Source organism: Ilyonectria robusta, assembly GCF_021365365.1.
Source record: "Ilyonectria robusta strain PMI_751 chromosome Unknown BGZ61scaffold_38, whole genome shotgun sequence".
NCBI lineage: Eukaryota > Fungi > Ascomycota > Sordariomycetes > Hypocreales > Nectriaceae > Ilyonectria > Ilyonectria robusta.
Genome location: NW_025764472.1, coordinates 28,006 through 52,224, shown reverse-complemented (window position 1 = coordinate 52,224; position 24,219 = coordinate 28,006). Strand labels below are relative to the sequence as shown.

The 24,219-nt window shown below is 51.4% G+C and overlaps 7 protein-coding genes across 7 annotated transcripts; 5 read left to right on the top strand and 2 right to left on the bottom strand.

Moving 5' to 3' along the window:
• Positions 1 to 263: 263 nt before the first annotated feature.
• Positions 264 to 1,540, top strand: BGZ61DRAFT_523347 (uncharacterized protein; the record flags this gene model as incomplete). Its single annotated transcript, XM_046252584.1, has 2 exons — positions 264 to 830; positions 1,284 to 1,540. The coding sequence occupies exons 1-2, from the start codon at positions 644 to 646 to the stop codon at positions 1,538 to 1,540; spliced, it is 444 nt and encodes a 147-aa protein (XP_046095978.1). The 5' UTR covers positions 264 to 643.
• Positions 1,541 to 3,104: 1,564 nt separating this feature from the next.
• On the top strand, positions 3,105 to 3,350 carry BGZ61DRAFT_304990 (uncharacterized protein; the record flags this gene model as incomplete). The annotated part of the gene is made up of 1 exon (XM_046238727.1): positions 3,105 to 3,350. A coding segment is annotated over one exon (246 nt), but the record flags the coding sequence as incomplete, so codon positions are not given.
• Positions 3,351 to 4,547: 1,197 nt separating this feature from the next.
• BGZ61DRAFT_564390 (uncharacterized protein) lies at positions 4,548 to 5,701 on the top strand (the record flags this gene model as incomplete). Its single annotated transcript, XM_046255891.1, has 1 exon — positions 4,548 to 5,701. One exon carries the CDS (start codon positions 4,548 to 4,550, stop codon positions 5,436 to 5,438), a length of 891 nt encoding a protein of 296 aa, XP_046095976.1. The 3' UTR covers positions 5,439 to 5,701.
• A 4,566-nt stretch (positions 5,702 to 10,267) lies between these two features.
• Positions 10,268 to 12,675, top strand: BGZ61DRAFT_510420 (uncharacterized protein; the record flags this gene model as incomplete). Its single annotated transcript, XM_046252062.1, has 3 exons — positions 10,268 to 10,287; positions 10,476 to 12,270; positions 12,310 to 12,675. 3 exons carry the CDS (start codon positions 10,268 to 10,270, stop codon positions 12,664 to 12,666), a joined length of 2,172 nt encoding a protein of 723 aa, XP_046095975.1. The 3' UTR covers positions 12,667 to 12,675.
• A 1,148-nt stretch (positions 12,676 to 13,823) lies between these two features.
• Positions 13,824 to 14,355, top strand: BGZ61DRAFT_523344 (uncharacterized protein; the record flags this gene model as incomplete). Its single annotated transcript, XM_046252583.1, has 2 exons — positions 13,824 to 13,846; positions 13,905 to 14,355. 2 exons carry the CDS (start codon positions 13,824 to 13,826, stop codon positions 14,353 to 14,355), a joined length of 474 nt encoding a protein of 157 aa, XP_046095974.1.
• An 811-nt stretch (positions 14,356 to 15,166) lies between these two features.
• Positions 15,167 to 15,331, bottom strand: BGZ61DRAFT_369706 (uncharacterized protein; the record flags this gene model as incomplete). Its single annotated transcript, XM_046241967.1, has 1 exon — positions 15,167 to 15,331. One exon carries the CDS (start codon positions 15,329 to 15,331, stop codon positions 15,167 to 15,169), a length of 165 nt encoding a protein of 54 aa, XP_046095973.1.
• A 7,854-nt stretch (positions 15,332 to 23,185) lies between these two features.
• BGZ61DRAFT_464457 (uncharacterized protein) lies at positions 23,186 to 23,717 on the bottom strand (the record flags this gene model as incomplete). The annotated part of the gene is made up of 1 exon (XM_046247483.1): positions 23,186 to 23,717. A coding segment is annotated over exon 1 (462 nt), but the record flags the coding sequence as incomplete, so codon positions are not given.
• Positions 23,718 to 24,219: the final 502 nt, after the last annotated feature.

The window sequence follows — 24,219 nt, the reverse complement described above, 5'->3', positions numbered from 1 at the left end:
TTAGACATTATGTAACTGCAGGTAATCATCCGCTAAACGCACTACAGCTTTAGTGGTGTTAGAGCCATGTCATGCACAGCCAGTGGACTAAGTGCGCCATAATATAGGGCTTCTTATGGCGCTAACACTCGTACAATGTACTCAATGTTCTTCTAACAAGAAAAAGCAATATGTGGCTTGTACGCGAGCAAAGACTTTTGAAATGGTCCTCCGTATGGGTCCGGCAGTCCGACCGGTTAGTGCGATCAAGCCAGGGTTCCTCCAAGATTTTCGGAGACACAGCCAGGTCCCCATGACGATGAACCACTTGAGGGAACAAAAATACACGTAATTACGCACGCACCCAAACCCATCCGCCGGGACGATCGCCAAGGCGAACTCCGGATGCCGATACAGATGTTTGTCCAAGGGTCCAAGATCGGTACGTATGCGTCATACGACGTTGGGACGCATCTCTATTGCGCTCTGAGCAGATGCGACCGTGGACTACTAGCATGACAAAAGAGCCGCAAGGGTTTGAATCCTACCTCTAGGTCTGGACTCGGGGATTTGGCAAGGGAAACCCTGCGGGGACTAAGCTACGGGCTTTATAATATTCGGCGACATGTGATTCCCAAAGAGCTTGGAGGGAGGATCGTCGGGCATGCGGCTCCGTCTGGGTAGGTGGCTGTGGTCCAGATTGTGGACGCTCACCATGGCGAATTCCAGGGGCGAGATGGAAGCCATGTGGCATCTATCATACGCTGCAGTCAATGCCAACGAGAAGTGGCCGGTTGAGGCCTCGAGAATAGCGGCATTTGCAAGAGCAAAATCTACGGGTCGAAATATGCGTATGCAGAAAGTCGAGGTATCTGATCTTCTCTCCCGTGCTTTGTCCACGGCTCTAGACGTCGTGCAGTTTGAGAAACGAGGATGATTTCGGCTCGATCTGAACTGCCATGACTACGAGAACAATAGCTAGTGCTCACCTGTATTTACAAATAATTACTTCACTTCCATTACAATTGACGGCGACTCCCGCCTTTCAAGGTGCCGTGTTGATGATGTAACTCCCCCACGATGCAACGGCTGAAACGGACGAGCCCGAGCCTGCAGCGATGCCGATGAACCTGGAGTATAGAGAAGGCGGAGATCGAACATTCAACATGGTAGACATGAACACCAACCAGAATTTGTACTCATTTCACTTCACATTCGGCGAAGCTTTTGGATCAACGTATGTCAGCCGCGGTGATGGATCCCAAATCGGCAGCGCCAAGTTCCACTCCTTGTCGAGCAAACAGGACATGATGATTGGCAATTCGGTTGTCCGAGTGAAGAGCAAAGGAACCTGATTCTTGAGAGCGGAGGAAGTAGGATTGCCACGTTCAGACTTGACAAGGGCCCAGGACACTACAAGCGCCAGGGTGGTGGCATCGAAATTCACAAGCCGGGATTGACTCAAGCCCAGATGTATGAGATTGTGGTGAGCGCCGTGGTAGAGCTTTCACGACGCAAGCTCATCGCATTGACAGCAATTGTATCGAGCGCCGCCGCATAGTGCTGGGTTAAATAAATCCACTGGTATATCAATTTGTATCACTCAGATCTTCAGTTCAAGGCCGTCAGTGTTTCCATTTGTGATACTTAGGGATACCCGTGAACGTGAAGACGGTTGGACCACAGTCTATGGCTGTTGATGTTCATGCCAGAGATGGAGACTGGTCTCACTATACACCATGGGTGAACAGGGCTTGTGGAAGTTATTGACCTCGCCCTTGACGCATGAGACACTGAGGCTGCTGAGAAGAGCAGTAGGAAGAAAGCAACCGACTTCTGGTAGGGCACACCCAAGAGGTCTGCATACCTCACATTCATTAATTAACGGCCTGAAATACGTCTGTATTTTTAGACGATTTCGAAGTCAATAATTTAGGGTGGTATGTCACATTCAGACCATAACCTATTATTAGAGGCTGCACTAGCGGAGTGCGCATTTACTTCTGCCTGAGCTACACTATTGGACAAGTAGCTTGCTATCTATGGTCCAAGATAATGGCGAGACTTGTAGCTTGGTGGTTGAACGAGGTAAAGGGTCTCAAGAGTTAGTATAGGCAATCCATATTAAATTTTAAGCAATACTTTCTTGCATACTGGTTAGCGAGCGAGGTGAAGTAGGTAATATGCCTATGAAAAAGGTCGCTTGCGTATATGATCTTAGGCAAAATAATATCACGCTGTAATACCGGTAATGCCTTTAATAGGTAGTCTCTTAGTTATTTAAAGAAGCTTCTTATATCGTTAAATATACCTTAAACCATCCAGACAGTCTCTTTTTCACATGATTCAAAGAAACCCAGTCCACCAGCGCCCTTGCACACCCAAGAGGCATACATGCCATACATTCGTCAATCAACAGCCTGAAATATGTCATTATTTTTAGACCGTTTCGAAGACGTAACCATCTAGGGTGGTGTGGTATGTCACGTTCAGGCCATAATTTATTATTAGTGGCCGCACTAGCGGAGTGCGCATTCTCTTTTGCCCGAACTGGGAATGCGAGATAACTAAGGAATGGCCCAACGCGCCACTTTTCACAAGACACGGCGACTGCTCGCAACCACCCAGAAATCTATTTTAGTTGCAGCCTTCATCTGCGTACGAACGAAAGAACTCGCCATAAGGGGCTGAGTCTGGCTAAGTGTCACACTGCTGGAAGAGGTAGCGTGCTACTTATTTTTGTCAAATTGATCCGAGAAGTCTATCATTAGACATGTGCTAATCATGGCTAGGAGCGAGGGGAAGTGATTACGTGGACATTCTAGGGTGAACATGTTCTAGACGTTCGTGATGAAATTTGGGCTACGCGAGGGTGTCTGACCGAGGCTGTCCCATGGGACACGGCTTTATAAGTACGAGCAGACCTCCCTGCAGGCCGATCGTACTACTTTAGCCAATGTATCCTCCCTTGGTCCCATAATGCACCGATTTTTTATTCTATCAAGTCTGCTCGGCCTTGGTAAGCAAGTCTCCTAGGCCATACATATTGTTGAATCTGATTAATGATTATAGGTCGAGTCCTGGCGTGTTCACCCGGCTGGTACGGTACTGCACCGTTTTGTGACGGAGAATGCCCCTCCGGCACCCACCAGCTAAGAACCGATAACTGTGGTGATGGGCATTGCTGCGTTACTGGACACAAAGTCTACTGCGAATGTATCGGTAACCCTGGTTGCGGTGCTTTCTGGTCCGGGACTGCGCCGTTTTGCGATCCGGAGCCGTGTCCGGCAGGATGGCACGAGGCAGGGAGAAGTGACTGGGGGGACGGTGGCTACTGCGTCACTGGAAAGAAGATTCTCTGTGAATGCAACGGCGGTGGAGGTCCACCATGTTCTCCAAAGCCAGCAGTTCCCAGCTGCAAAGGCATTTTCTTGATCTGCGATAATGGCTGCTCGACCTTTGTCTGCGGAGGGTGCTTCTTTGACTAGTACCAAGGCTCTGACAAGGGATGGTATTGCAGCTGCAGATGTTTCAGGGCTTTCATAAAAACTGAGTTACGTTCTCTATTTAGCCCTGACCTCGTTGAAAATAATACATGGTGAATTTAGTCTAAGCAAGTCGAAGGGAGATTCGGTGAACTGAACCAAACAGCATCTCAAAAAGAGAACCTGCCACATACCACTCTTTAGGAAAGCACCCCAGAGGAATTTCGCACGTAGGACGGCAGACTGTTACCACGGGTTGTCACTTAGAAGCCAGGAATTGAATCTAGCCCAGAGCAGCTATTAAACTACCGATCGACCTGGGATCCCTCTCGTAGTGAAACATGAGCTTAGTAGCGGCTTTCATATTGACCATAAGTTGAAAGTCGTGGACTTGAACTATTTATGGAAACATTCTGCTAATTTAGTTGGAAGTCCTGGATTCGTAGATGTATAGAAATCTTGCCCTAGTCTAAGTGAAAACCTCTAGACTTGGGCTATATATAGCAACGTTCCTCGTATACAAGTTGAGGGTCTAGCACTAGGACTAAATCTATTCATAGCAATCTTTCCTGAAATCTACGGTGACTAGCAGCACCTATATTTATTTCTGAATCCTATTGGCAGATATACTTGGGCTTGATGCTCAGCCACCTTCTCGGGGGGACGCGTGGCTCTCAAACACCACATCACGCCCGCTCGTTATCCTACAAATACTTGCATTGAAGTTTAAAGTTTGGACATGCCTATTCATAGCAGCCTTCGTCTAAATCTGAACGTGGGCAGCCACCGTACAGTCGTGGCGGCGACATCACGACCTGGCGCGCCAGCATAAATAGAATGAAAATACACGCAGGCGAGATATCTTTTCCTTTGCTTTGTTTCTCTGTTCTAAAACTCCTAGGTTGATATCCACCAGTCCGTTTGTCTGAGCAGATTCCTTCATAATCTCTACGGAGAAAGGTGTCACGGACAACGGAGTCAATTCAACCCAGTCGTCCAATAAGTCAGGTATTTACAACTGGCAAAAGCACCACTCCCCCATATAACTTTTAACCCCTACTATCAGTAACTGCGAATACCATCATGATCTCAACTTTGCGATGCGCTGTCGCTTGGGCTTTTGTCCTGATGGCTCTCGTAGGCTCTCCTTCAGAAGCCACATCAGACGGCACTCATGCATACCCTTCCATCGTTGCTCGAGATTCTAGGCCATGGCAAGCTAGACACAGAATGACTTCTTCCGACTTCCAAGACGTGTTCGACAAGCTGGTTCATGAAAAGTACCGTCTCACCTATGTGAGCGGCTACACTATCAACGATGATCCGCGTTTCGCAGCGATATGGGACCAAAATGTTACTTCGGATTGGGCAGCGAGACACGGCATGACTGGCGCTGAATACCAGGGTCAGTTCGATGCTTTCGCTAGCAGGGGCTTCCGGATCCGTCTCGTCAACGGATACACCGTCGCTGGAGACGCTCGGTATGCAGCCATATGGGACAAATCTGCGGGCCCAATGCCGATCGCTAGGCATGGCTTCAGCTCCTCTGAATACCAGAAGGCATTTGATACTTTTGTCTCACAGGGGTACCGACTGAAGCATGTCAGCGGCTACTCGCAAGGGAATCAGGCGCAATATGCGGCGTTGTGGGAGAAGTCGTGGAATAGCAGTGCATGGGTTGCACATCATGGCATGACGACGTCTGAGTATCAGACGTTGTTTGATAAGTATGTGGGTCAAGGCTTCCGTCTTGTTCATGTCAATGGCTATGTGGTCAACAATGTGGATTATTATGCTGCGGTTTGGGACAAATCGCCAAGTGGCCCTTGGGTTGCGAGACATCGGATGTCGTCGGACGACTACCAGAATGAGTTCAATAAATGGGTGGGTGGAGGATATCGGTTAATGCTGGTAAGTGGGTATACTTTGAACTCAGATCAAGATATGTATGCTGCACTTTGGATCAAAGAGTAGTAAGGTTTTGGATATTTTTTAGGTACTCAAGGCGCAGTATGCTCTCTAAACCGGAGACTTCAAGGAAATTGTCAACGAAATACAATTCGCGACGAAGAGTTGCCTCGCTGTCCGTGCAAATGTCGTATGTGCACCAAACGTGACGATTCATCGAAACCCACATGATTAGACGGAAAGGTAGCTTGATTGAAATGGTACATTCATTCGAAAAGAGTCAGTTCAATTCGATGACCAACCCGCCGCCAGGCCGGGCAGATTTTCACATTTTGAGGAGAATCAGGTGAGAAGTTCTTTCTAGGCTTGATCGTCCCTAAATTGTGAGGGAACGATCATGTGACTTTCATACTTTATGAATAAGGGATTTCCCGGTGATCTGCCGGATCTGGTGATTCGCCGGACTTACACCAACTTGCATTCCAGACATCAATCTATAATAGCTCCACAGCCGCAGTCCCAAATCTTCCAAAATTAAACACATAATGAAAATGCAACTATAAGATATGTCTCAGTCTATTTCGCAGTCATCAAGCCATCGTGGTCGCTTGCTATTCCGCTGCGGCCGCCCGGTACCCCGAAATGCGACTACCATCTCCCGATCACTCTCAACAGCTAGACAGGGTCTTTTCGGACGAGCGGTACGGATTGGAGTGGTCGCTGCCTTCCCTTTTCGGTTGTCTTTTGGTAGATCTAGGGCCTGTGATGCTACCGGCGGCTCTGGTATGAGTGGAAGAGCGACGATTATCTCGTCTCGAACGTCCGGACTCTTCTCGCGGCCTTCAGAAGCCACCCGTCGTTCATGTTGCATTTCATGTGCCATTTCCAGATTGCGACGCTTAAGTTCTTGTCGAATCTGTCGATTGGTCTCCTTCTCTTGCTGCCTGGCCTCCCTTACCTGCCGTTTTCTCTCTATTTCCGCCTCTCGTTGCCTCCTCTTCTCCAGAGCGAGAGCTTTTTGCTCCGCCGCCTTCTGCTGTCGCTGAGCCTTTTACGATTCCTTCTGCAGAACCTCCTCTTTCTTTTGGGCGTCCATCGCCGCTTTCTTTAGGCGGGCTTGAGCGACTTTTGCTGGGCTAAACACCTGAGCTGAATTTGGATCTGTACGATCAAAGAGCAGATCTTTCAGAGCTTTACCGCGCTGTCTGCGCTTCTTTTCTTGGCTAATTGTCTCGCGGAGTCCTTGATTCTCATATCGAAGCAGTTCAACCTCAGATTGCAGGCTTTCGAGGGTGTTCTTCAGCTTTCGGCTGTTGCGGTCAGCATCGATAGAGGATTTGTCGACTACTTTGTCAATAAGTCGGCGTAAATCTCGGGCCGTAGGTTGCTGAAGGGCTAGTGATTCTACCGAGTCGCTACCCGTATTCGAACCATCATCTTTTTTCTCAGTGATCTGCGATAGGACCACTTCTGGGTCAAAAGGCAGGAGACCAGTCCGTTTCCACCCACTCGCAATGTTCTCGGAAGAGAAGGAAGTCTCAAATGCGTTCCAAAATAAAGTCCAGAACTCACGTTTCGATAGGCCAATAAGGCCTTGTGTTTTTGCTGTCCACTGGATAAGCTGATTTGAATATGCGGTCGAAAGGGGGCTGAATAGCGACACGTCCAAGGGTTGCAGCCGATGCGTGGAATAGGGGGGAAACACCGCAACGATAATCCGGTGCTGGTCACACCACTCCAGAAAGTCCATATTAACATGGCTAGAGTGGCCGTCGGTAATAAGAAGGCGATAATCACGACCGTTTCGAGCTTTTGCCTTAGTAAAGCGATCGAAAACACCGACGAGCCACTCTTTTCCAAGCTCGTGATTTGTCCACCCCGTTTCTGAGGTGGTAAAGAAGGCTGATTGATGTTCTGGGTCAAATTCATTGAGCCAAGAGTCCTGGACTTGTCCTGGTTTGCCTTGATAGATGAGGAATGGGGGCAGCGATGTCATATCCTGGCTGATGCACGCCAGGAACGTAATCCAAGATCGATTACCATCTTGCGACGCACCGAGCAATTTGCCTTGCTTTTTGACGTTAATGGAAAATACTCTCTTCGTTCGATTGATCACACCCAAGAGAAATCCTTTCTCATCCGCGTTATACGTGTTGCAGGGTAGGATGTTATATTTCTCGATTTTTATGCGGATCTTCCACTGTCAGTTGTGAAAGGGAAGCTTCGTGCATTGGCTTACAAGCTCAAAATAAGCCCTATACCTAGAGGCATTATCGGCTCTCTTTCGCGCGATGTCCAACCCGTCGAACCATATACAACCTAACTCATCTCGATTGCGTCGAACGAAGCTGTACGGCCAGTCCTTTCCGACCTCGATTTTGGCGATATCCTGGGCGAAGTTCTTTATCATAGGTAAGGTAGGGGGAATTCCACGCGATGAAAGCTTATGAATATAAGCGATAAGATCCCGTTCTTGTTGTTTTAATAGATGTGACTTATACAAACTGTCGGCATCTCGTCTTGACCGCTGTTTGCCTTGATGTCGGCGTCGCAAGGTCGTCTCGTCGCAATTGAAACGCCGTGCAGTCTCAGCATAATTAACTGATTCCGACGATTTCAGGAAATCAAGGGCCTCATCAATCGGCGCCATGGTTGTTGAGTAATTGTCGATTGATGTCGAGTGTGCGAAGTGGCGGTGATCCGGCGGATCACCAGATCCGGCAGATCACCGGGAAATCCCTTACCATGCCCCACCACCCTTTCGCTAACACCACCCTTTCGCTAACCACATTGAGACCATCTACACCAAAAATCCGTTTTTTCAACCTTCACGGATTATAATCAATTTTAATGATATAAATATAAAAGAAATATCATTCGATAGAGAATTAAAACATTTATGTATTTTTAGGTCTTTTGATCAGCCGCCCTGATCGGGTGGTGCGCTGAGGACATTCAGTTTCCTCTCTGACTACAATAACCGAAGCAGCCTCCGCCTCTGAGACTGACTCCTCCGAAGAGTCAGATTCCACCACAACAGCGTTTGTTTCGCTTCCTTTTTCACCAATACCCTCAACGGCGGCTAGAGCTTCGCTCAGAGTCATGAAACGTCTATTGGGATTAGGAATTGCCTTCCTCTTCTTCCCTCTCTTCAAACGAGCCAATTCCTCCTCTAGGCTGGCAATTCTCACGGCATGCGCCGCCAGCGTCTGTTCCTGAGTCTCAAAGCCTTTGGTTATCACGGTATATCGCCTTTACGTCTTTGGTGTTTTGTTTAAGCCAAGATCACGAATATAACGACTGGTCCTTGGTGTATCATCAGAACCAAAATAAGGCGCCCGTTCTGGAGTAACCTTTGAACTGCCCGTTGCTTTGTCCTCCTGAATTTCTGGATGCCGCAGAGCTTTGGCTCGTGAGATTGGCCAATTTCCAGTAGTTCTCCAACCGGAGAGTATATTCTTCTCAGTCATTCCAACTTCACGAGCTTTGGCGTAGGCTCTAATAAAGTTGACTTAATCCACCGGCGTTAAGTCAGTTAGAGAGGCTAGTTTTTCCAGCTCTCGTCGATATGCAGCTTTGGAGGCATTGAAAACCCTATTATCTAACGGCTGGAGGCCATAAGAACAATAGGCATGGAGGTAGCAACAATAGACGTTGTTTAAAAAGCACGTGGTCATCCATTCATCCTTCTTTCTGTTAGTAGTGATTCCTGGTTAAATAAACAAACAACGCACCGTTGCATGACTCCCATGACCATCTAGGATGATTAATCTGGCATCTGACTCATCAGCAGGCTTAGTTTGAGGCAAATAGACTCTTTCAAGCCACTCAACACCAATGTGGTTATCTGTCCACCCGTTAGGTGAAGTTATATAGTGCCAATCAGCTATCTTCTTGAATTCCTTAAGGAACCACTGCTGTTGGAGTTCCTTTCCTTTAAATATAATGCTGGGAGTCAAACACGGCCGTCAGCGGTAATGGCCTCAATAAATGAAGTCCAACTTCGCGTCTGTGGTCCTTTGAGGAGAGCCTTCCGCTTTGGGTCTATGCTTCCAACCACCAGACTATCCAAGCCTGGCAAGAGAAGTTTGGTTAATTAGATTTCGAATGGAGAGGGAATAGGGAGGTAGAGGCTTGCCAAAACCGATCATAATACCGCCTTCATCGACATTAATAGTGTTCTCAGGCTTAATCCATCCATACTCCTTCTCCCTGATATCAAAGAACCAATGGACCGCCTTGGGCGTGAAAGAGTCGAATCTATTGGCTTCTTGACGTCTCCCAATTTTAGTTTTAAGCTCTGAGCGGCGTTGAATGAATCTGGCTACCCAATTGCGTCCCAATGTTGGTTGTTCGCTTTGTTGTTTCAACATGGCGAAGACACAGGCGCGAATTTGACTGTGAGACGGAGCATATCCCAAAGCCTCTTGACGAAAAGTCCAAAAGGCTAATTTGTCTTCCTGATGCTTGGATAGACGTTGTCCAGGTTGAATTTATTCGTTTACGGCCAACTGACCACTAAGTCTGTCGGAAAGAGTCCTTTGTGGCACTCCCCACTTCTGAGCTGATCGATACTGCGAAAGGCCGTTATCCGTGATATCCAATATAGCCTCAGCCATGTCGTCTTCTGTATATTTCCAGCGAGGCCATGATGAAGGCATTTTTATTGCGTTGTGAAAAACTCACATAAAAAGAAGTGGAAAGGAGCGGTGAGGAATTCAATGCCTGATTTGGTGACTTTGCAGTACAGGGATCTGCATACATCACGTGCCCTATGCAACCGCACGAGACTAGAAGAATAAACTCCATTCAATTCCCTATCTATACGAAGCGACCGCTTGCGAATAACTTATATTTTGGTTAAATCCCGTATAAGTGAAATAGTTGAGTTTTATATGGCGCGTGGCTATTTTTGGTTAGCGAAAGGGTGGTGGGGCATGGTAGTCTCACTTTATGAATATTGTGTAAATAGCTTTAAGTCAGAGCTTTCCTTAGGAATCTCTTTCTCTCCTTGTAAACAATCAGGCCCAAGTCGCACTCGACCTCGTTCGTGCTCTTGTCCCGTCACAGTGATCTCCTCGAGAGACTCGAGAGAAATGCCAGGAGGTCATCGAATATCGACAGGATCCAGGAACGTGACACACTTACCATTCTTGCCTGGTTCAACAAACACAATACAATCATTCCACGGCGAGGCCCAGAAGCCGTTGCATTCTTGTCATGTCTCTTTCCCGAACGCAGACCAGACAGGGTCTTCGGCCTGCAAGAACGACAACTGGAAGGGGTTATACAACGCGCACAGTGTATTGGATCATCCCGAATGAAGGATCTTCAGAGATGGAAAACCAGTGGCGGTTTAGACTTTGCGTCCTCTGTTGAGCGCATGATGGCTACAACAGACTGCGAATCCAGAGCCGGCCGAGAGGTAACTCTGGAAGAACTCGACGATGTCCTCGATCAGATTGCAGCCTTATCATCGTTCTCGTCCGCTAGCCTACTGGAAAGAGTTACAACGAAGCACGGCCGATCAACCCGTGCAGATGACCTGCTTTCGAAAGTATTCCGAGTACTGCAGAGCTCCGAGACCAAATGGATGATTCGCATTATATCAAAGAATTACAGCCCGGCCTACATTCCAGAGACGCCAGTAATGAGCATATTTCATTTTCTCCTGCCTGACCTCCTTCGCTTTCAAAATTCAATCCCAGCTGCTGTGGAGCTCCTAGACAGCCCAACTATCCGGCATATGCCCATCCAGCCAGCCGTGGATACTTGCGATGAGTTGAAAGCAGTTGCCAGTAGGGAACTCGAGCCGCAGGCTGAGATAATGACTGCGCGTGCGACCTATGAAAAAGCAAGGAGCATCAGGCATTGCTGCCAATTGGCTGGGTCGAGATGGATGAGCGTGGAGAGGAAGTACGATGGAGAATACTGTCAAATCTATATCGACCTGAACAAATCCGGAGCCGGCATCAAGATTTTCACCAAGAGTGGGAGAGACTCAACCAGCGACCGCGCGGGAATTCATCGGGTACTGCGGGACAGCCTTGAGCTTGACACAGCAGGCTGCAAAATTCAGAAGCGGTGCATCCTGGAGGGTGAGCTGCTGGTATGGAACGACGACGACGGGAGAATCGAGCCTTTCCACAAAATCCGCAGACATCTGAAACGATCGGGACGGTTTCTTGGAGCTGCTCGAGATTCGCCTGTCGAATCGAGCGAGCATCTCATGATCATGTTCTACGATATTCTATTACCGGACGACATTGTCTGCGGCTTAGAGACTCATTATGAACGGCGACGACTGCTTCAATCTCTGCTCCGCCGCATTCCGGGCCGGACCGACATCGGGTCCCGCGAAGTAATTGAATTCTCGTCTTTCGACGCAGCGGAACGGCTCAGTGAGACATTCGCTCGAGCAGTCACACAACGGTGGGAAGGATTTGTGCTCAAAGGTTGCGAGGACCCCTACTTCTCATTCAACGGAAGCAGGCCATTCATCAAGCTCAAGAAAGATTACATTCCAGGCCTTGGTGACACCGCAGACTTCGCCATTATTGGGGGATGCCGCGACGCGGGAGATGAGCATGAGCTCGGCATTGGTAGCCTATGGTGGACGTCATTCTATATCGGGTGCGTCGAAAATAAGCACGAGGTCTGCCGCTTTAATGCCAAGCCGAGATTTCGCATAATCGATACGGTCAACAGACATGGCATCTCGAAAGAAAACATCACGTACCTCAACCGCCATGGATACTTCACACGAGCGCCATTCGCCAAGTCTATGCCTGAGTTCGATGTCTCATTCGAGGCCACACGGAGGCTGCAGCCAGTGGAGCTATTCAAGCATCCGTTTATAGTAGAAGTGGTCGGTGCTGGCTTCGACAAGCCCGCGAATGTTGGGTACTTTGCTCTGCGATTTCCACGAGTGTTGAAGATTTATGAGGATCGCTCGTTCAGGGATACAATCAGCTTTGAGGAGCTACAGGAAATGGGCCAGAGATGCCTAGAGATACCGGATGATGGAGAACAGGAAGAGAAAAGTTGGTTTCGGAGACTGCGAGGCTACGAGCACCTGGTTGACAGATCGAGAACTAGCTCTCCCAGCGATGACGCAGTTTCTGTTGCAGATATTTGTGCAGGCAGGCAAAGCAACCGCCAAGAGGAGAAGTTGGGGACAGCTGTTGAGTCCCAGTGCCTTGATAATATTTCCCTCGGGGCATCAAAGCGGAAGATATCTCCAGAGGTTGCCTTGTCTGGTAACTCAACCGTCAAGCGAGCAAAGCAGGAGTAAACGAAAGAACGCCCTCAAAATGGCCGCCTCTGACTCTTTTCCTAACACTGAGAATTCGCAACCTGTTGTTTGAGTTGTTGTTTTCCGTTGCCGCTCTTTCAAAACAATGGGGTGGTTGTGACGACGATCACACATAAATGTGATCGTTTGCCTGCCGGTTTTCTCTTTGGTTGACCTTCCAGTTATGAATGCGTAGCCCCTAGTTGCTGCCCAGGCGTTGATCGCTTGGGATAGGGCGTCCCGTGAGTCATATTCGCCTTCAGGAGGAAGGCAGTCGTCAGGAAACGAAGTCAACTGTCGATTTTGAGTTGGATCCATGTCAGAACAATCGTGGACGGGATCGTCCAGTAAAGCGGCCAAGTTTCGTAGGTTTCAGTTGCTTTTAGTTGGCTTAGCAGATATGCAAACTGGTTATCTAGTTAAGTCACGCACGCAGTTGAGCGTGGCGCTGGGCGTGGGAAGTCAGACAGCGGAGGGGCTACACCCAAACTAGTAATTGGGACGGGCCCCGTCCAATTTTAGAGGGACGGGTACCCGTCCCCCTATTGATCGCCCCAACACGGGTCGGCATTCACCCGCCCGCTGGACATACAGTAGCTGCTGAGTCATAAAGCGGCTGCAACCGAGGAGGAAATTGAACTGAACTGAACTGGATGGCATCGGGATCTGTTGGGGGATGTGTGGGAGAGACGACGAGGCGTCAACCCACCAAGCACCGGCTTCGGAAGCAGTGCCATCGGGACAAGCATGGCTGGGCTTACATAATCATGAGTTTCCTTTATGGAATCGTTCGGTAGAAGCACCTTGTTCCTGCTTAAGCGATAGGGCCGTCCAATAACATAATGCAGAGCATAGCAGACGGAGGTGGACGTGGACTTGGGCCAGAAGTGCGAACGGCCTCGAGTAACTGTGTTCCAGCTATCTAGTCCAGGATGCTATTTACATCAAAGATAAGAAGAAAGAAATAAGTTCCTTTGTGCTGTCGAGCTGTGCAAAGTTTTCTCATCCTGGCACGCACGGGCCTTGTAGGTCTTGCGGCACAGCCGCAAGGATATGGGCCCTGGCCCGTTACAGCCTGTTTTAGATCCGCTTCTCCTATATAACATACTTCCCAGGGGGTAGGATTTTTTATATTTCTTTTTGGGTTATATTATATAATGATAAGTCTAACTCTAAAATGGTATTCATTTTAGTCTAGATTTGATAAAGTTATGATTTTTTGAAAATCGCGATTTCAGGTGGGAAATCGAGTGCAGCGCTCGCTTGTCTGCGGTTTTGAGTTTCGGCGCCCACTTCTCCAGCTGGTTTGGCGCCCTCACCGAGCGGCGCTCAACTTGCCGCCTCTCGAAATTGGCCCAACGCCTTGGTCAGATGGAGGAACAACAGAAATCTCCACCACAGTCGGAATCAGAAAAGCCCTCTACGGTGTACTGCCCCCCGTCATCTCCGACACCGATTTGTCCTATTCTGGCTGTTGTCTCTTATTCCAAGCCGTCGACGGTTAGACACAGTCAGCGAGGTGGTCGACCTATGGACCCATGGTCGGTTAGCGAGCTGTCATTCTTCAGGGGTATATTGGAGGTGCTGATATTACCCGTTCAATCACATCCTATCGCTATACCAACCACGGACCCAGCTACGGGCCCAACTCGCGCTTCTTCTACACACGCAACTCTAACAGCTCCTTGACATTGTCGCATAACGATTGGGGAATCATCAACAGGCATACTCCGTAAGCCCAACTGAAAGGATCGTACGACGACTGGTCCCACCGACTGCGTTCTCGGATAAGATGAGAAAAAGCCATCAGAGTATTATTACTCGCCCAAGGCGTCAGTCAATGCACCAAGTGACGCCGATATGATTACATATTGGCCAGGCTTATCACCCGTCGGGGTCTGGGAACTTGTTTCAGATCAATTGATGCAATAATCCCTAACTTTTCCACCTCCGGAAAGACCGTCGGTCGACGCACAAGAACACTCCCTAACGCCCGCCGTTGGGGCGGAAACGGTGAGAGACTGGAAGCCCCCTCTCGGAGGCTTTCTGAAGAGAGGTCAAAGCTGCAGCTTGAGCTCTCCGCGTGGCGCCCTGTATGGGACCTTCGATCCACACCCCGTGTAACCTATTCTCCAGCGTCTCGACTCTCACGGCCCACGACTTGCTCGATCAGGGGCCACCGTACTCCGTAATCACCAACATTTGCTGCTTGGGGATGCCACCGAGATTCAGGCGGACCGACCTGAAAGTTCAAGCTATTCTTTAGTTCAACCCAAAACCGGCGTAGCAAATCCGGCCCTCGTGACGCCTGCTCGGAAGATCCCCACGGAGTACCGCCATGTCAAATGGGATAATCCAACACCAAGTGACACCGTGCGGTTCAGGAGTGCATGGGCGCACCCCAAGCCCCAAAGTAAGAAGGACAGGTTGAGAAGTGCAAGTTCTTGTCGAGCCCAGCAGGAGAGCAGCCGTCATGCAGTCGAAAATACCCGAACCTAGCTCAGCCACAGCACAGCGGGCAGCTCTCGGGAATCACAATGTAGCGCTCATGGGGGCCTTTGGGGCATGACTGTTTTCGGTTTCCATCGGTGGAGGTCTTGCAGAAGTGAGTCCCGGGATCCACGCAGGATGTGTAAATGTAGTAGTTTTTGGTGAAGTCGCACATGGTTGCTGTTGTTGAAATCGACCAACGTGGATATGGGTATGGACTGGGGTTGACTTGTTAGACTGGGAATGGTGTTGTGGCTGGCCACTTTCCGGAAAGGGCAAGCTCACCAAATGCTTGGTTGGAGAGTGGAGCGAAGTGCGGCCTCGAGGATGTCTGCGAGCAGAGGCAGGGAGAAAAGGGCGGTGGATACGGGGGGATTGGGGATTTATGAAGAACGGAAAGGGAAGCTATTGAGACAGCATGCCTCGTGGTTGGAAGAGCTGAATGAAGAAATAAGACGGCCACGGACGAGGACTCGGCATAAGTGAAAGTGCCCTTGTGGTGTGGTCAGGGTAGCAGCGTGTATAAGAAGCAAATCTATGCCGTCGCGGGAAGTTGAAGAAAGAGGAGGGGTTTATACCAGAGACGAGAAGAAGTAGGATGGGCAGGCTACATCAGGGCATACGGGCACCTAAAAGCACGATGCGAAGGAAGGGGAGGGTGGGGTGCAATACGACGCGTGAGGCGTGAGGTGTGAGAGGAGGTGGTGTGGTGAAGGATGCATATCGGGGCCCTTAAGACACAAGTGCCCGAGATGAGACGCTGCGCTGCACTGCCGCTGGCTGCCGTGGGGTGAGCCATCGTCGCCCTGGCCCATGTCTGGGGAGCAATGACGCTGCTGCCATATGAGACCGGGATGAACGGCAGAGAAAACATTCTAGGCGATCCAGGGCATGGTCTGGAGGTACAGTACGGAGGCGCATATCAAAAGTCCTCGCTTGCGCTAAAACAGAAGGCTAGCTAATTAGGGAATAGTACTACCCAATTAGTATTGGGGCCTTCTCCGGCCTTCCTTATACTCGTTTCCACCCTCAAGATCAATTATTTCCTGCACATGACGAGGAATTCGCTCAATCCAAGCCTGAATAGCTTCCTGCTTAAGTTCCTTCCAAGCAGCTTCCCAAGCAGCAATAGCTTCCTTACGGGACTTAGGGGCCCCTTTTCTTGTAGTCCATCTCTTCATCCAGGGCCAACAGGGCTCTATTGCATTAAGGTCCGGCGAGTTGCCGCACCAAAGCAATCTTGTAATACCAGCTGCATCATATACTTGCTGCTGTGCATAATGACTATGTGCCGGCGCCTTATCTTCCTGTACGAGAGTTCCTGGCCGCTCAATAAGGCACTCAGCAGCAAAAGGCAGCAGCTTAGGTATCAGGATCTTAGTCTGATATAAATACCAGTCTATTCCGTGCCCAGCCCGTCGGATAAGCTTGCCGTTCTTCTGACTCCATCGCCACTGGGGCTTCTTGCCAGGAAGGTTGCGTAAGTTGAGGCGCCGCATGCCATTCTGAAGCTCCCACTGTTCCTTCATTATCGGCTCCAGCTCCGTATTTAATCTTGCAATCTCTCTCTCGGCAGCCATCTTCTCAGCATTAGTCTCCGGCGCCCAGCAGTGCATAGGGCCCTTGCGATCGTATGAGAAACAGCCCCAGAACATGAACTCAGAAGCCCCCTTCCATCTCTCACGAATGCAGCTGCGGATGAAGGCCTCGTCTTTAGTCCTCCATACACGGTATCCTCCGCGCCGATGGAGCAGAATAACAGAGGTCTCGTCAGACCAAATGACATTCTTCCAGTCCTCAGAGTCCAGTCCTTCCGCTGTAAACACCAATCAAGCCGATCCTGCCGCATCTTCTTCGTCAGACCAGGCTTCCTGGTCGGCTTGGTCTTCTTGAAGCCGGCACCCCGGAGGATCCGCCAGATAGTCATTGAAGAGATATTTATGCCTTCCAGACTGAGCTCCCCAGCAATATCAGTACAAGTCTTTTCCCTGCCGTAGCGATCACGGCGTACCTTACTCGCAACAGCCGCTTGGATCTCTATAGTCTGCTTTTTAGGTCGGCCGGATCGAGGTGCATCAGCAACGTGGGCATCTGTAATCTCAAGAGGTCTCTTGGCCGGGTCGAAGCCGCGCTTAATTGCTCGTGCATAGATATCATTGATCGTTCGTACCGGAAGCCCCGTAAAATAAGCAACTTCAGAAGTCTCTTTGCCAGCAGCTTTCAGTGTAACAACACACGCTCGAGCTGCAATATTAGGAGGCATTTTCGTTGAATTGAACAGGAAGAGTGGTATTGTCAGGCATTGGGAATTGACGCATACAAATTTGGTGCGGGGTGCCTTCTGGATGGACGCTAAAGCCCACTAGCGCCTTGGCAAGCGAGGACTTTTGATATGCGCCTCCGTAGGACCCACGGGGTTCGTCAGGTCCAACTGGTGGGGGTGCAAAATTAGGCCTCCTCGGCTCCTTCAACTCTCGAACGACTTGGGTCAAGCGCAAGCGCACAATTTCGTTCGGGAGCATGTTACGCGGGGCAGTCTACCCTATACACGCTAGATAGGGGCTACCGTGCAGGCCGCTATTTGTAATGGTGGGGCTGGTATCTCTTAACTCCACGGCTTAGGTTTCGCCACTGAGATAACATACTCTTCACCGTCTCTCATGTTGCAAATATTCTTGTTGGAACCAGTCAAAAAGCCCATTTAAAGCTATAAAATTAGGTTACCGTTGAACATATAGAAAGCGTGCCATTCTGGGCTCTTGTTAGGACGATGGCTTCGGTTGCAAGATACGTCCGGTACCGTAGATTATACAGTGCTGTACCATATCAGAGCTTCGCGATTTGCACACGGGGCGTCGGATCGCGTGGCGGTTTCTCAGCGCGTCAATTGTCCCTGCAGACGGCCTGGAAAGGCTGCGCTGTCGTGTCCGATAAAATGGAGGCGAAGGACGTTAGCCTCTGGGCGTCAAACTAGTAGATTTATTACGCCCGGGAGAACGGATCTCATAGGGCCATGGAATACGCTATGCTATTTACATTTCTGCCACCTTCAATCCTGACCACAAAGTAAAGCCCCACTTTCTCTCCCTGCATCGCTTTCTTTTGGCCTCGCTTGACTCTTTCTGACAGGCCTGCTTGAAGGCCATTTTCTCCAAGTGTTCAGCATCCTATCCTCAGCAGCTGAAGCGTGGTCTGTCAAAATGAGGCTGTGTTGTGTTAGTATTTTCTAGTTCTGGTTGTTAGTATGTTCAATTCTCCTCCCTTGGCCCTAGTCTTCCTGTCTCCATCGCGAATTTGATTGTTGCTCGCACCGCCTGTAGGTTAGGTGACCATCTCGGTCCGTCCAACGCCGACTTTCCTCCCAGAAAGAATGAGAGGTTTCCCATCTCGCTTTGTCCGATTCGCCGCATGCCTTCGCGTTGTGCATCCCACTTGCTGCAGCGAAAGAGAAAATGTTCCATCGTCTCGGTTGCCCGTCCGCAATCACACAAGTCTGATTCCACCGCGCCGATCCTCGACAGGTAGCTGTTGATCCTCGCCATTCCCGTGCGTAACTGTGAAAGCGTGTCTGCTTCGCGCCTCTTCAGTCCGTCGTATAGCACCTTTGTGTGTTTTCCTGGTAGCGCTTTGTCAACCCTCTTGGAGAAGCCGCCCACTCTGTCCGGTAGCGCCTGGTGCTGTTGTAGCTGTGCTCTCGCCAGTCTTGTCCGCGTCGATCGAGCTTGGTATGGCGGCGTCTCTGCCGTACGTCCTGCTTCGGTTGCTCTCTGCGCCTGTCTCTTCGCCTTGGGTCCCAAGGGGAACGCGTCGTCCCGGGACGGTACCCAGATCATTTTAACACTGTTGTTGCCTTTTCCCAGCCGTCGGATGTGGTTGTAGATTTCCCGGATGGCGCACTGTCCCGACTGTTGTCGCGGTCGCGCGATCGCCTTCAGAGCTGACTGGCCGCTTGACAGTATGGTAAGTCTTCGGTCCCGTAGTCCGTCAGGCATGCATCGCAATGCCATCGCTATCGCCCCCAACTCGGCCGTGTAGGGGTTCTGGTCGTCTCGAGAGCCGAGGGTGACCGAGTATCTGGCCACGACACTGTTCGCTTGCCCTGCTGCTCTGTGGCTGATGATGCCTCCCATCCCCACCATTCCTCCTTTGTCCGAAGTGCTGGTCGTGATGGTGATGTCTTCGGCACTATTGGCTGCCGCTATCGCCATCTTCCGCTCTACCTCGCACACCAACGACACGCGGGCGTGCCACGGCGGTGCTGCATAGGCTTCGATTGTTTCCATCCGCCCGATTCCGCTCTCGCCGAGGGCAAGCGCCAGTCTCTTCATCGGCGAGATGTACCTTCGACTCACTGATACTTTGAGTGTCGCTAGCGGGTGCTTCTTTGGCAGCGTGTGCATATTGATGTACAACTTCATTCCAGCCAGAGCATGTCGCTCGTGTACTGTTTGGATGTTGGCTTCTGCTTCAGCTACTGCCCTCGCCACCGTCTGGAAGGCTCCCGTGATGGCCCGCGCTCCTATTTTCTGTGCCCTGTTGAACTCTTTCAATTCCCTTTCGCCGCGCGCATGCCCATACGACAGACGCGTAGTCCATGGCTGGGGCAACGGTTGCGACGAAGAGTTGTCTGGCAGCTTGTGGTGGCAGCATCCTGAGTCTTCTTAGACACATGGCTGCCGAGAGACCTTTAGTGGCGGCCTTGGCCATGTGTTCCTTGAACCTGAGCTCCGTGTCCATGGCCACGCCCAGGAGCTTGGCCTTCGCCTTCGGCTTGACTTCCTCACCATTGACCATGAATGGCACCTCGCTGGTACGTTCAGCTACGCGCGTGAAGTGGACAATTGTTGTCTTTTCATGTTCAAATGTCGCTCCACTACGCCTCCCCCACGCCAGTGCCCGGTCGATGATGGCTTGTATGTCGTCCCTGTTCGCCTCCGCCGTCGGTCCCGTGACCCAGGCTGAGTAGTCATCGACAAAGGCTATCGAACCGCCTTTGGAGTCAATCTTGCTTTGCACAAGGTCTGCGTTGAAGAATAGGAAAAGCACAGGCGAAAGTGGCGATCCCTGGGGAAGGCCGGCTTGCGGCAGCTCCCGTTGCTCTGACGTGTAGTCGTTCACCACGATGCTGGCCGTGCGCTTGGAGCAGAACGCGCTTATCCATTGCACCAGCTTCTTGGGGATGCCTCTTGCTTCCAGCCTCTGTAGCAATCTGTCCTTGAATACGCCGTTGTACGCGCCCTTGATGTCGAAGCTGACTAGGCTGACCACCCTGCGGTCCCGCCACGCTTTGTACACATGTTCTTGGAAGAGCAGCAAGGCCTGCTCTGCCGACCGCCGCTTCCTTGCCCCAAAGTGGTTTGTGGGCAGGAGCCCAAACGTCTCGGCGACGTACGAGATCCTGTCCGCCACCACTGCTTCGAGCACTTTGCCCAGCGTCGACAACAGCGAGATCGGTCTCCATGCCTTTGCGACCGCGTAGTCGGCCTTGTCCGGCTTCTTGAGCGGGATGATCTTGGCGCTCCTCCACTGGTCTGGTAGCTGTCCTTCATTCAGTGAGGTGCGGAACAGATGCATCACGCGTTCTTTGACCACCGGCCACAGTTGCTTCCACACCATCGCCGGCAGGCCGTCTTCCCCGGGTGCTTTCCACGCTTTGGCTGCCATGACTTTCTCCTCCACCTCCTCCAACGTCAAATCCGGCATGGCCACTTCTCTCCGCCGCGGTCGTGGACCTTCGTCTTCGATGGTTGCTGGTAGCGGCGGGAAGAATGTCGTCAGCAGTACTTCTGCCTGTTCCGCCTTGTCCTGTGTTGTCGTCCCGTCCGCCCTTTTCAGCCGGGGGATTTTGTCGCCGACCATGTCGCCACCGGGTTTGAGGTATTTGGCCGCTTGCCAGATATTGGCCCTGTCTGCGAGGAAGTCGTCCCAGTGGGCCTTCTTCTGTCTTCTGATGGTGTCGTGGTACTCTTTGGATGCTACCTTCGCCCGGCTCTCTAGGTTTTCCTGTCTATGGCCTGCCCGCCGCTGTGCCCTCGCCAGGTTTCTCCAGTACGTGTAGGCTTTCCGGAGTCGAGTAAGGTCAGTTGTCCACCATCTCTTGGCATATGGCGATGGCTTCGCTCGCGGGACCAGTGCGTGGATTGCGCCGAGGGCCGCCTCCATCAGCCTGTCCGTCTGGGTCTGAACCCCGCCGTCCCATGGGAGGGGTGCTAGCTGGTCTTTCACTCTCTCCTTGATCGCATTCCACGGTGCGTTCTTGAAGAGCAGTCTCGGACTCGCCGTCCTCTCCGGCGTCGTGAGGTCAAACTCTGTCCGGATTGCCCTATGGTCCGACCCGTGTTCGGTTGGGTGTATGGCGCAGTGAACCATCTCTTCTGCCAGTTCGGACGACGCGAGCATCAGGTCGATCGTGCTCTCCGCACCACCCCTCTCCCACGTCTTTGTCCCTCTGCGGAGGAGACTTAGGAGGCCATGCTCGTCCATGAGGTCGATAATTGGATCTGCCTCCCCTTGGCGTCTGCCTGTCACCTCGTCACCTCCCCATAGTTGGTCGTGGCGGTTGAGGTCGCCTGCCAAGATCACATCCGTTCTTTTCCCTGTGCTGTTGCGGAAGCCCGTCATCACCCTGTGCAGTTGCTCCATTGCCGTGCGTAGAGCATTCTCATTCCTCCCTTCCACATACACCGATACCACCAGGACGTCCCGGTCGGGCAGCCGTATTATTGCTCCCGTCAGGTCGGCTGAGGGTATCGGCACCTGCTCCGCCTCTAGATCCCTGCGGATCCAGAGCATGCTGCGGATCGGCCATCGCATCTCATGTTTCTTCGTCGGTATAAATCTCGTCCAGTTTCTGTGGTTGTTCGGTGCTGTCACCACCGTACCATCAATGTTCAATACGTATGGTTCGGCTACTGCCAGCACCGCGTAGTCCCGCAAGTCTCCGTCGTTCATCATGCTCAGTTGCACTGCATCCCTCTTCCCCACGTTGAGCTGGAGGATCTGGAGGTTAGTACACATTGTTGCTATGCATTTGTCGCACTCGGCAGTTGCGACTGAGCGATTCGTGTGGCCCTCCGCAGAGAGCGCACTTCGGCTCGATCGCCTGGCACTGTGTGTGGCGGTGTCCCGTTTCTGCACATTTGCCACATCGCTGGGGCCTGTTACAGGTGAAGGCCTTGTGACCAAGCTCCCAACAGTTGTAGCATTGGACCGGGCCTTGGCGTTGCTCGAAAACGTTGGTGCTGGCCGACTCCCCAGCGAGGTGAAAGTATCTCTCTTCCAGCAAGCGTTGCGCATCGCTCACCTTCGTAACGTAGATCACCATCGAGCCGTAGGATTTCCTATTCTCCTTGTCGCTGAGCCAGTGCATCTTGGCAATCGTCACTCGGTTCTCCTTTCCCAACGCCTCCGCCGCGCCTGGCAGCACGTTGCCAGCTGAGCCCAGTACCGCTGCCCTGTTTGCACCGTCAATTTTGACCGGATATAGTTGGTCCCTGAGGACTCTTGCGCCCGTGACTGCTGTCTTCTCCGCCGCTTCCTTGACGAGCTTCATCTCCGACTCGTCTCGGCAGATCACCTTAATACGGTCTGCGTTCTTTGCATTCCTCACCACGGCTGCACACCTCCAGTCCTGTCGGCCCTCCTTCTTTCGCATCTCCTCCTCAATGGCCTGTCGAATTCCTCCCACTTGCGCTTTGCCCTTCTCCTCCTCGTTGACACGTGATGTGTCGATAGTGCAGAAGAGAGTATCGGTAAGCGTGGACGGTGTTGTTTGTATCGACGAGAGGGTTTGAAGGTTGCTTGGCTGGCTTGACGGCGGGGTACGGGCTACGTCTGCATACGATGGGTGCGGGCTCGTCTGGGCGCTGTTGGCCTGAATACTTTTGGCCATCGCGTCTAGCTGCTCTCGCAACTGCTTTGTTTCTTCTGCCGCTTGTTCCCTCACCTGCCTGAGCTGTTCACTCAGCTGCTCGCGCATCTGTTTCATCTCACGTGCTGTCTGTTCCTGCATGCTTCTGGTTTCCTCGGCCGTTTTCCGGTCGTCAGCCGCCTCGGCCCTGACCGTCCGTATCTCCTGCTGCAGTTGTCGGATTATCTCCAGCTGATCGCTCGTTCCCTTTGCCGCTTTTCGCTGGTTCTCCATCAAAGCATCCCAGAGCCTCTCCAGCATCTGTTTCTGCTTGTCCATGAGATGGCTCGACGTTTCCTGGAGCATCGTCTGGAGCGTCGTCTGGAACATCATCTGCATTAGCGATGAATCGCTGCGGGCCGCGCCATCCACGGCCTGCAGTCTCTCGTCCGCATTGTCCCAGTCGTTGTCGCCTGCTGCCACTTGCTTTGTGCCGGCATTCTTCGATGTTCCGGCCTGGCTTGAGGCTACTTGCCAAATTTTTTGGGCTTTCGCGGTTGGTTTCACGGGTCTCGACGAGCGACGCGTCGCGGTCACCGAATCCCCACCCGCGACCAGGATCTCCTCGGCGGTCGCGTCCATCTCACGATGCCACGCTCACGGCAGCCCCAACCTATCCTTTCGCCTAAAAGAGTGTAAAGAGTGTAAAGAGTGCAAAGAGTGCAAAGAGTGTCTCAGGGCGTCAAATGTTGCAGTACGCCGCCGCTGAAGGGAGCCATACTATTCCTTCGCTGACAGAGCAATCTAGCTTCCCAGCCGCCAACACAATGGATATCGATTCCCAGGACATTTTCTTGGGCCAAGCAGGCTCTGAAACGTCGTTGACCCTGCATTCGTCTCCCTGCCCGTCGAGGCTCTCTACTCTGTCCTCATTCTTGTCAGGTTCAACGCCGCAGATCCCGCCGAGGAAGATATTTAACCTGGATGAGAATCCTACGCCTGGCGAGATAGCCACGTTCCCGTTCGAGCTCTTCAACGACGAGCTTCGGGCCGGCACGCCTCCGAGGACTCATGGCGCAATGGTTGCCTGGTGGTGAGTGAAAGGGTTCCGTATGGGGGAAAAGTCAATTTGAGAGAGACAAAGCGGGGTTTGCAGCTGCAGATCGAGGTTTCTTTCAATGAATAAACGCCTCATTATGAGATTGTGACGGCGT